Source organism: Rhinoderma darwinii, chromosome 7 (assembly GCF_050947455.1).
Source record: "Rhinoderma darwinii isolate aRhiDar2 chromosome 7, aRhiDar2.hap1, whole genome shotgun sequence".
Taxonomy (NCBI): domain Eukaryota; kingdom Metazoa; phylum Chordata; class Amphibia; order Anura; family Rhinodermatidae; genus Rhinoderma; species Rhinoderma darwinii.
This window is the reverse complement of record NC_134693.1, coordinates 86,775,723-86,788,143: the sequence shown is the minus strand read 5'-3', so window position 1 is coordinate 86,788,143 and position 12,421 is coordinate 86,775,723. Positions and strand designations below refer to the sequence as shown.

Sequence of the window (12,421 nt, the reverse complement as noted above, 5' to 3'; positions counted from 1 at the left end):
CACACTATAGTATACTGACAACCTTTCTTTGGACAGGGGCCAGAGTTAAACTTGGTTTGGAATTGTTGTAACGTCCTAAAAAGTGTTGGCGGTATGGCTCTTCCTAACTTATTTTTGTACTATGTGGCCTCTCAGCTGAGATATCTGGGTCCCTGGTTGTCGGTGGGGACTTATGCGGGGGATGAGTTTTCTGGGGGGGGTGTCGTACCTGCTCGTATACCTTGAGGGGGGAGCTTTAGTGTCAGGGCTTAAACTTACTCCGCTGCATGGAGTGGCGAGACAGGTGTGGACCGCACTTAAACTGTTTGATATTACGGGACCCCTTGTATCTTGGCCCTTATGGCCTAATCCCATGCTTCGTGAGCTGCATCAGCTTGATGGTTCTGAATTCTGGGAGGGCCGTCGTGTTACTCACCTTAAGCATTTGATAGAGGGTGCTTTATGGTTAACTTTTGAACAATTGCAACATAAATATGAAATTTCCCCTCGGTCTTTTTACAGGTATCTGCAGCTCAGTCACGCCCTCACTGTGCTATTGCCAGGCTATCCTCATCATTCTTTGCAGACACTTGAGATTATTGATCTGTTTTCTACGAATGGCAGGCTTGGACGTATGTCCTGTATTTTTTCCTCTCTGGTACAGAAAACCTGTTCTAAACGGGTCCCACCTGCTAAAGCGGGCTGGCTGGCAGTTCTTCCTCTCCTGTACGATGACTATTGGGAGAATATGTTTGTTGTCTTCCCATCTTCTGGTCTAGCCGGCTGCTAACAGGCTCACGCAGCTGTATATCACTCATTCTGCCTATTTGACACCAACTCGTCTGCACAGAATGGGAGTGATCCCGTCCACTGAATGCCGGAGATGTCACCAGGAGGCTGCCATTTTTGCATATGATTTGGACGAGTCATATATTGCATCCTTTTGGGGTGAGGTTTTGTCTCATCTCTCTGGGGTTATGGCAGCCCCACTTCCTCAAAACCCACTGCTTTACCTTTTTGGCCTCACCGGGGATAACTCCTACTCATGGCATAAAATTTTTTATCTTCATGAAACTCTGTTTATAGCCCATAAGGCAATTGCGCTGCGGTGGATGGCGCCTGCAGTACCTGCTTTAATTCAGTGGAAATCTCTGGTAAGTGGCTTTCTGCTGTATGAAAAAGTTTTATATCATCATCGTAAATGCCCTACAAAGCTTGACAAGATATGGGCCCCAGGTGTGCTATCTCTGATACTACTGATTAGGTAGCTGTGCAGGTGTAGTTTGATAACCGTTACTTTAATGTGATTCTTTCTTATGTATCGATTGTGATATGTCTGAAATGTAAAGATGTATATTGATTGACTATTTATGTTGATTTTTTGGCGATTTCACCTATGTGCTTGTACCTAAATCTTATAAATAAACCGAATTTAAAAAAAAAAAAAAATAAAAATAAAAAAAAAGGTACTAACTTTAGATACTGCGCATGTCAAAGGACTTAGAAAAAATCTCACAAATAGTGCTGGAAATATAAATGCACTCTAAGGCTAAATCAGGAATGGACGCTACTGCACATGTCAAAAAAGACTTCTGACAAATAGTACTGGAAATACAAATGCACTCTAAGGCGAGGTCAGAAGTGAACGCTACTATGCATATAAAAAAGACTAAGAAAAAAAACAAAAAACAACAGACAAAATTCACTAAGGAACATATCTAAGAGCTTAGAAGAAATCAAATGTATAACAGCAGGACCATAAATATGTTTAGAGGCTAAGTTGAAAATAAGCGCTACTGCACATGTAAAAGCACTTAGAAAAGAACTCTCTTGAATAGTACTAAAAATATAAAACGCTCAGTCAGAAATGTACACTACTGCGCATGTCAAAAGACTTAAAAGAGGCTCTGTCACCACATTATAAGTGCCCCATCTCCTACATAAGGAGATCGGCGCTATAATATAGGTGACAGTAGTGCTTTTTATTTTTATTTTTTAAAACTATCTGTTTTCACCACTTTATTAGCGATTTTAGATTTATGCTAATGAGTTGCTTAATGCCCAAGTGGGCGTGTTTTTACTTTAGACCAAGTGGGCGTTGTACAGAGGAGTGTATGACGCTAACCAATCAGCGTCATGCACTCCACTCCATTCATTTAGTCAGCGCATAGGGATCCTTTTAGATCGCTATGTGCTGTCTTATACGAACACATTAACAATACTGAAGTGTTTAGACAGTAAATAGACATTCCACGGGATGTCTATTCACAATCTCTGCACTTAGTTACTGTTTCTGTGGTAGTTACAGCAGAGCAAAGCGTAATCTCGTTGTAACCTATCATCTACAGCGTAATCTCGCGAGATTACGCTTGCTCTGCTGTAAGTACCGCAGAAACAGTAACGAAGTGCAAGGATTGTGAATAGACATCCCGTGGAATGTCTATTCACTGTCTAAACACTTCAGTATCAATAATGTGTTCGTATAAGACAGCACATAGAGATCTAAAAGGATCCCTATGCGCTGACTAAATTAATGGAGAGGAGTGCATGACGCTGATTGGTCAGCGTCATACACTCCTTTGTACAACGCCCACTTGGTCTAAAGTAATAACACGCCCACTTGGGCATCAAGCAACTCATTAGCATAAATCTAAAGTCGCTAATAAAGTGGTGAAAACAGATAGTTTTTAAAAAAAAATAAAAAGCACTACTGTCACCTATATTATAGCGCCGATCTCCTTATGTAGGAGATGGGGCACTTATAATGTGGTGACAGAGCCTATTTAGAAAGAATCAGACAGAAATCACTAGGGCTATAGGTACACTCTGAAAATAAGCTAGAGACACGCGCTACTGCGCATGTCTCAGGACTTGGTAAGAATCAGACAGATTGCAACAAATAGGCGCAGACACTTAGAATCTAACAGCCAGAGGATCAACAATAAAATAACAGATCATAATGAAGTCTGAAGTTTGACAATAGCTAGGAGGGTTAAGGAGAAAGGAATACTAATGACCTCCAATACATAAAAAAAGAGGTTGTGATCTTGTGGAAGACCATATATCATTCAATAATATGAGGCATATGCAATTTCTTATATGATATAGAATAAAGGAGGTGCCAAATGGATTTGTATTATAGTTACATTAAGTTGCCCCTACGTATTGAGGATAGTACAACTATTATAAATACTTAATAAAAAATCCTATAATATGGCTTACATTGATCATGATAAAGAAGACATGGTGTAAAGAAATCTATCAGAGAAAGGCCACGAAGGTAAACCCTTCATTAAGGCAATTGGGGCTCAAAGTGCTGAGACGACGAATCAAACGAGCCTCTTCCTCTGGGTCCAAGTTTCAATTATGTAATACCCCAGAATTGGAGGGATTTAGTATTCCACTCATGTACTGCGCCAACATGCCAAGACAGGGAAGTCTTCTTTCCTATTAACTGAACGGATATGTTTAGATATACATCTTCTAAGTTCCTGAATAGTTTTCCCTATGTTTAATATGCTAAGTTTTATTATCAAAAGGGTTGGTAAATTTTTTTGTAGTTGGCATGAGGGGACAAAATGAACATCTGCACAAGGATGAGAGCCTTTAATGGTAGACTGAAGCCAAGTTGTACATGAAATGGATTGTTTCTTGAAATGTCTAAACAAGAAACTTTCTTCGGTTCTTACCTCTTCGGTAAGTAATACCTTGGGGATAACGTCTCGTAGATCAGAATCGGCAGAGAGAATACCTTTGATCAGATGCATTGGTCCATATGTCTGCTCCTCTCAGGTAGTGCATATATTACACAGTTGCAGATTGCCAAGGTTTCTTATTTTGACCATAAAGGAGGTCCCTTCTATTAGTGGCTTTTGCTCTGGCATAAGCCCTATAAAGACTTTTTTGGGGTAACCACGAGCCCAAAATTTATGGTATAAGGGTATGTTCACACTCATAGCAAAATAAGTCTGAAAATACAGAGCTGTTTTCAAGCAAAAACAGCTCATGATTTTCAGACGTGTTTGTAACGACTCGCATTTTTTCGCGGCGTATTTTACGGCCGTTATTGGAGCTGTTTTTCAACGGAGTCAATGAAAAACGCCTCCAAAAACGTCCCAAGAAGTGACATGCACTTTTTCGCAGGCATCTTTTTACGCACCGAATTTTGACAGCGACACGTAAAATGGTGGATAAAACGGTGTACAAATAGTGTTCAAAAAATATTGAATTGCTTGAAGTCCTAAGTAATGTTGGATATTTGTATATAGTGATTCGACGTCAATACTAGCCACCGTAGTGGTAGGAGTGACATTGATCTCATGAATCCTGGCAACAGTGTCCTTAGTAGGGATGTCCGATACCAGAATTTGAACTTGGATACCAATACTTCGTTTAGTATTGCGATTTCGATACCAATTCGATACTTTGCCAACAGTAATAAAAAAAAAAGTTGTTCCATTTTCTGAGGTGAGGCGCGTGGTGCGATAAATTTAACCTCCACGTGCCTCACATTAATAGTAATTAACCATCATGTTTCTCAGTCATAATGGGTTAATGTGTAAGGTACATGATGGTGTTAATGACTATTAATGGTTCAATTCCTCACACCTCGTGCCCCACAATAAGTGATAGATAGCAGTTTATTTTATTTATTTTACAGCGTACACATCATAAATTATGCAAAAAAATGGTTGTGCAGATTACGGCCGCGCCAATACTGAATGTGTATATTTTATGTATTGAGACTTATTATAATGTTTATTGTAAAAAAGGTGTATGTGTATTTTTTATTTATTTAACATTACTTTATTTTTTAAACTTTAATGTACAGGCATATATTTATATTCCAGTACATTAGCCTGTGTACTGAAGGGTATGTCCTAACTGCCCGCGTACTAACAGGAAATATGGTAGGACAGCCCTGGGGTCCTTCAATGGAGCCTGGGCTGTCTGCCCATATATGGTATGTCCTTCAATCGAGTCACATGAATTCCCTGTGACGCGATCCAAGGGGCAACCCCACTTCTCATTTTCCCCTGAATGCTGCAGTTCGCTGTGATCACAGCATTCACGGGAATAACGGCAGAGAGGAGAGGTTTCTCTGATCTCCGCCGTTATAGAGCGGGGCTGCGGGTGTGTAATACAGCCATTGCCGTGCTCCTGACAGGAAGTGCGTGGTCAGCATTAGGTGATGCGGCCGGCGCTGCACTAATGAGCGGAGGTTCAGGCACTGAAGACAGAACATGGGGGTGTTTTGCAGTGCGCCCGCCATGTTCTGTCTTCAGTGCCGCCGCTCATTAGTGCAGCGCCGGCCGCATCGAATCATCCTGACCCCGCACACTTGTTAACCAGGCAATGGCTGGGTAATGTTACAAATGGTGAAAGAATCTCGTCAACATATGTCTAAATACCTTATGGCAAATGGTCATTCCTGGAAACTATAGGTCTACCAGAGATTGGACATAAAGCTTTATGAATTTTTGGAAGTGCATAAAAAGTTGCGAAAGTGGGAGCTGGGTTGAAGATCCGTTTGAACTCGTCCTGTGTAATCAGATTATCAAGTTTAGCAAAACTTGTAATTGAGGAAGAAAGGATTCGGTGGGATTTTTTTCTAAGATGGAATAAGTAGAAGTATCGTCCAACAATCTATATACCATATTGGAATAATCAATACGGTCCATAGTGACAATATTACCCCCTTGTCAGAAGGTTTCAAAACTAAATCAACATTCTTACAGAGCTCCTCACGAGCCATTTGTTCCACTGAACTCAAATTACCAAAGACTCTTGATCTATTAGATTTCAATTTACACAGATCAGCACTCACCATCTTTACAAATATATCAATGTTACCGAATTGCGAGAAAGGAGTATATGGCCCAAAACCCCTGGGGACGCATCAGCGAAACATGTCGGGGGGGGGGGGGGGGCTATATAAATCCTATTTTAGAGCAATGTTAACAGCTGACCTTTACTATTGACCATAGTTAGTACCTTTACTTAGTAGAACAGCTGTTCTATACTATTGACTACAGCTAGCACTTTTACTCAGTGCTTATGATTTGCATTGGGTTATTCTTATCTCTTGTATGGCAAAGGAACTTTGATACTATTACTGGTCGGCACACATTGTAGTTTTAATTTAACTATTCTACTAGGTGGCAAGTAGTTGGGGAAAAAAAAAAAAAAACAGGTTTCTATTGCCTCTGGCTATTTTTCTATATATTCTTGGGTGTAGGTATCAGACCCCCACTGATCACATACAGATGATGGTGTTGATAGGTCATCCGTATTAAAAAAACGATCCGTGCCTGGAAAACCCCTTTTACTCAGACTAATAAACATGTACCCCAGACCAGAACCTAGAATACAGACCTTCTAAACTGTTTCACTCCCCAGACCAAACCCCCTGTAAACAAATACAGACCCCAGAACAAGCACCCTAAATAAATAGACCCTTGACAAGCCCCCCTAACTACAGACCCCCAGACCTGACCCCCTAGACAAACCCCAGACCCCCTAAACTAACTTACCCATACCTGACTCCCTAAATACAGACCCTAGACCAGGCCCCCTAAATACAGAACCCTTAAACTAATACATCCCCTCATGCTTCTCTATTGCTGGTGTTCTAGGACCTGAGGTCATGTGACCAGCAGGTTTCCAAACAGTAAGAACTTCAGATATAAGGTCATGTGACCTTATATCTGCAGGTCCTTTTGAAGGACATACACAATGCAGTTCTGTCGCTTTTTTTCCGAGAGTTGCGGCAAAAACTGCAATGTACTTTGGGCGTCCATGTGCCCCCTGGTAGCCTCGGGCAGCCTCCCAAAATGCCCATATTATGATCCACCATTGCATTCAGCATTCCGTTGTTTTGCTCCTGAACGGAGTCTCCAAAGCAGATGTGAATTAGGCCTGGGAGCCTATGAGTGACTGGTCTTTGGCTTCGGGCGAAGTGGAGGTCCTGACGCCATTCAGCGTCATGACGTTGCGCGCGGCGCACATATCATTTTGTCGTCATAATGATGAAAGATGTCAGCACCTCCGCTGCGCTCGGGAACAAGCAGGGTTGTCACATTGTTGCTATACTGTTGCTGGCACCACGCCGCCTCCTCAGGAAGTCATCACAGACCATGTGGAATGTCAAGCCTCCATCTACAGTTTCTACAAAGCAGCATGTTTTGTAAAATGAATCATCTTCATCCACCTGTTCCTTCCTCAGCCAATTGTCATCTTTACTCCCAGGAGTCGCGAGTTGTACAAATGTGCCGATACAAGCAAAAATGTATTATATATCTATATCTGCATAGGCCTCCAATTACACACAAATTGTCCAGTATTGTCCCCTGATGAACCAACTTAGAAACTACACTAATTGTGTGTAATATAATTTTTGTATCCCAGGAGTTTGTACATAGGTGGCGTATGGTACCGCCCCATCTAAATATAATTTTCTGGATAGTTATTACAGTGAAAAAAGACACACGTCCATCAAGTTCAACCAAGGGTTAGGAAAAAGGGAGGGGGTGAAACTAATTATACACCATGACATAGGAGCTGATATTTTTGTCGTACTAGGAAATTATCGAAGCCTTTTTTAAAGCCATCTACTGTAGCTACTGTGACCAGCTCCTGCGGTAGACTATTCCATAGATTCACGGTAAAGAAGGCTTGTCGCTTCTGGAAATTGAACCTTACCCTAGGTGAGATTTGTGAATTGCTTTTTAGATTCAACCCTGGTTGTGTCAGGGGTATGTGTGTATCAAAAGAAACACCTAGAGTATTTCAATCTGAATAATGAATAAAGGTTATGTTCCCACTCTGACACTACTTGTTGCTTTGAGGAACCAACATAATGATTTCAGGTGACAATACGGTTACTATAGTAACAGGGGCCTATGTAGTGGATTACATAGGCCCCAGTTACTATAGTAGCTTTTAATAGATGTGGTGTGGGGGTGGGGTGGGGGTCACAGGCCCATCTGGCTTTTGATGTATGTTTCTTTGCCTGATGAAGAGATCGGTCCGATCTCGTAACACGTAGCATTCTTATCCATTAAACATATATCTCATTTAAACTTCTTGCCTTGGATTGAATCCTTCAATTCCACAACATTTGGACAGCGCTGGAGAATTTTATCCTCCATCCATCTCCATCTGGCTTTTGGGGCCCGGACGCAATTGCAACCGCTGCAACCCCTATAACTACGCTACTGTGCCTGGGGACATATACAGAGGAACAAGGAGGTGAAGCTGGGTCCATGAGAGAATAGGACATGTCCTATTTTGCTGCGTGTCACGGCTCCGTCCATAGACTAATCTATATGGGGATCCGTGACAACACGTCCCGCACGGGTGAACCTCAGACGTGATAAACCGCAGTTTTTCACGTCCGAGGTTAACTACACTCGTCTGAATGCAGCCTCACTCTCTAAGTCCTGCTAAGAAGAAGGCCTCCAAGTTGTACAGAGGCAAAAATGTATTACTTTCCACTGTATGAAGGAGGGAAGGGACAAGCAGGAAAGTCTCTCTGCTGAAGTTTATTTTTAGGTGTCTTGCATTAAATCCAATACTTCATGAGAAATCTCAAATACAAAAATCAACCAAAGAATCACCCTTGAGTAAAATTAAGAAGAGCAATTCTGACTAGGGATGTCACGATACCAGAATTTGGACATAGATACCGATACTTTGTGTAGTATTGCGATTTAGATACCAAAACAATACTTTGCCAACAGTAATAAAAAAGAAAAAAAAAAGTTCTTCCATTTTCTGATGAGGCACGTGGTGTGATGAATTTTGAATGTGCCTCACATTAATAGTAATTAACCCCATCATATTTCTCAGTCATAATGGGTTAATGTGTAAGGTAAATGATGGTGTTAACTACTATTAATGTGAGGCACATGGAGGTTACATTCATCGCACCTCGTGCCTCAAAATAAGTGAAAGAAAGCCATTTTATTTTTTCACAGCGTACACATCACAAAATCATGCAAAAAAATTGTTGTGCAGGTTATTATGGTAGCGCCAATACCGAATATGTGTATATTTTATGTATTGAGACTTTAATGTTTATTGTAAAAAAAGGTGTATGTGTTTTATTTTATATTACTTTATGTTTTTACTTTATTTTTAAAATTTTATGTACTGGCATACATCTATATGCCAGTACATTAGCCTGTGTACGGATAGTACACAGGCAGTTGTTAGGACATACCTAAGTATAATCTGACATCAGGAAAAATGGTAAATCAGCCCTGGCGTCATTCAATGGACCCTGGGCTGTCTGCCCATATATGGTATGTCCCTCATTAGCGTCACAGGGATTCCTGTGATGCGATCCACGGGGCATCCCCTTTGTTAATTTTCCCCGGAATGCTGCAGTCAGCTTTGATCGCGGCATTCAGGGGAATAACGGCAGAGATAAGCAGTTTCTCTGATCTCTGCTGTTAGAGTGGGGCTGCGGCTGTGTAATAGCCATTGCCCCGCTCCTGACATTAAGAGTGCGCGCTCGGTCAGCATGAGGTGATGCGGCCAGAGATGCACTAATGAGCAGCGGCAATGAAGACAGAACAATTTCGTATCGAAATACATGAAATAACGGCATCGAACCGTTTGGGGGTGCACAGCATCGAAACCGTATCGACGTTTCGATGCATCGAGCATTCCTAATTGACAATAAAGTTATAAAAAAGAATATATTCTAAGTTACAAGAACATTGCCATTTCATTAATAATTTTCATAACAAAAAGTCCAGAATTGCTGTTAATAGCGGTTATAAAGTAATTTGCAGGGTTTCTAGAAATAAAATATTTTTATCATCTTTTTTTCCCTCTCTTCGTCCCTCCTTAACTATACTGCAAATGCAACTTCAGAGGCCCTGCTACTTCCCTGACAAGCAGGGCAGAAAGTTTTTTTTTTGGGCTGCTCTGCAGTGAACAGAGGATTATAATGCAGAGATCTGTCTGTGAATAGTGTGACTGAGCATGTGTGCACACCAACACTTAGCTCATTAGGTGGACGTCCACACTGGTATACACCTTGAACACCAGGTGGCGCCATACCATGTAAGTAAACATCATAGCTTCGCTGGATCTTTTGCTTTTTTTACATGAAGTAGATTTAAAAAGATTATATATATATATATATATATATATATACATATACACACACATATATATATATACATACATACACACATATATACACACAGGAAAAGTATCAAAAAGTATCAAAAAGTATCAAAAAGAACAATCATATTCTAGCTCTCATTTTCCAAAGCCCCTTTGGAAAATTAAAGGAGCAACGTAAGTGTTTTTTTGATAAGCAACTTTTCTTTTGTACTAGTTTTGATAAATCTCACCCAGCATTTCTCATCGCAACTCTACAGGACCCAATGTAAAATATAATATTAATAAAATGACCTTGTTCATTCAGTGCACTTACCTGGGTGCCACAGATAAATCTTACAGAGCTCAACCCAGCCCCATATTCTTCCAGTGCTTCACGTCCAGCACGAATTACCTCAGGGTGGCTGGACAGACCCAGGTAGTTATTGGCACAAAAATTTAAGATGCCTAAAAAAAAAAAAAAAAAAAGAAGATTTAGAGTAGTGAAAATATTTTGTAATAAATTATAGAACATCGCTACTATAGTCAAGTTACTATGGAACAAACGAAAAAAATAATTGTAATCTATAGTATTTACCTTATGCTTTTCCTCTTCTAATAAGAGACTGTGCCACTTTAAATACAGGCATCTATTAGACTCCTATAAGGAGCTAATACACAGGGTACCACTGACTGGAGGAGAGCTCCTGTGTGACAGATATCTTCTCCTCAAGCACTGCCCGCACGTCCTTAATAGAGAGAAACCGGGAGCAGTGAACTGCACCCACGAACTCCGGCTGAGGGTGTAAAGGATCTGCCAGACACAGCTTCTGTGTCGACGCCCGTGGTTAATCAGTCTGCATCTGCTCGTAGGTCTGTTAGAGTGACTCGATCAGCTTCCACTCAGGCTGGTAGGCTGAGGAGTGGGAGGACCTATCACAGCCTGGCCAGACAGTTTTAGCTCCCGCCCTCGGTCTATGTATATCTTAATTTGCTTCTGGTCTTTGCCTGTGATTCTCTCTTGTTTCCTGGCTCTGCTGTTCCAGCTATTACTATTGACCTCAGCTTCATTTTGACCCTGGCTTTACTGACTACGCTCCTGCTCTGTGTTTGGTACCTCGTACACTCCTCGTTTGACTTGGCTCTTTCACTACTCTTGCTGCTCACGGTATTGCCGTGGGCAACTGCCCCATTTCCCTTAGCTTGTGTACCCTTGTCTGTTTGTCTCTCGTGCACGTATTGAGCGTAGGGACAGTCGCCCAGTTGTACGCCGTCGCCTAAGACGGGTCATGCAAGTAGGCAGGGACTGAGTGGCGGGAAGATTAGGGCTCACCTGTCTGTCTCCTTACCCAGTCATTACAGAGGGGCTGTAAAGCGGGTACTCCAGGCCTGTTGTAATAGTGCCTAATGGGTATTGAATAGATTCCTTTATTTACCACTTAAGGACAGCCCGGGTGAATAAACTCATGTCATTTTACATTTATGGTGCAGGTTTATGCCAGTTGCTCGAGTGACCAGGAACCCTGGAAAGATGAAGACATTTTTCTTCTGATGTTATACACGCATTGTTATATAAGTGAAGTGTAAATAATATAGACAGTGACAATGCCCCAGCAACAGAGCAAAGGTATAGTATATGACAAATACATAAAATAGTAAAATCCCCCAAAGGTGTTTTCTTACTCCTATAGTTACATAGTTCGTACGGTTGAAAAAAGACATGTCCATCAAGTTTAAAGAGGCTCTGTCACCAGATTTTGCAACCCCTATCTGCTATTGCAGCAGATCGGCGCTGCAATGTAGATTACAGTAACGTTTTTATTTTTAAAAAACGAGCATTTTTGGCCAAGTTATGACCATTTTCGTATTTATGCAAATGAGGCTTGCAAAAGTACAACTGGGCGTGTTGAAAAGTAAAAGTACAACTGGGCGTGTATTATGTGCGTACATCGGGGCGTGTTTACTACTTTTACTAGCTGGGCGTTGTGTATAGAAGTATCATCCACTTCTCTTCACAACGCCCAGCTTCTGGCAGTGCAGCACTGTGACGTCACTCACAGGTCCTGCATCGTGTCGGCACCAGAGGCTACAGATGATTCTGCAGCAGCATCGGCGTTTGCAGGTAAGTCGATGTAGCTACTTACCTGCAAACGCCGATGCTGCTGCAGAATCAAGTGTAGCCTCTGGTGCCGACACGATGCAGGACCTGTGAGTGACGTCACAGTGCTGCACTGCCAGAAGCTGGGCGTTCCGAAGAGAAGTGGATGATACTTCTCGTCAGAACGCCCAGCTAGTAAAAGAAGTAAAAACGCCCCGATGTACGCAC

The 12,421-nt window shown here is 41.6% G+C and overlaps 1 protein-coding gene across 2 annotated transcripts in view; it reads right to left on the bottom strand.

Moving 5' to 3' along the window:
* The window catches only part of GCAT (glycine C-acetyltransferase), a 93,716-nt gene that overhangs the window by 56,182 nt on the left and 25,113 nt on the right, over positions 1-12,421 (bottom strand). For both annotated transcript variants that reach the window (XM_075833635.1, XM_075833634.1), the window contains exon 2: positions 10,433-10,563. In XM_075833635.1, the coding sequence (XP_075689750.1) occupies positions 10,433-10,563 (131 nt within the window). The remainder of the gene's footprint in view (positions 1-10,432; positions 10,564-12,421) is intronic.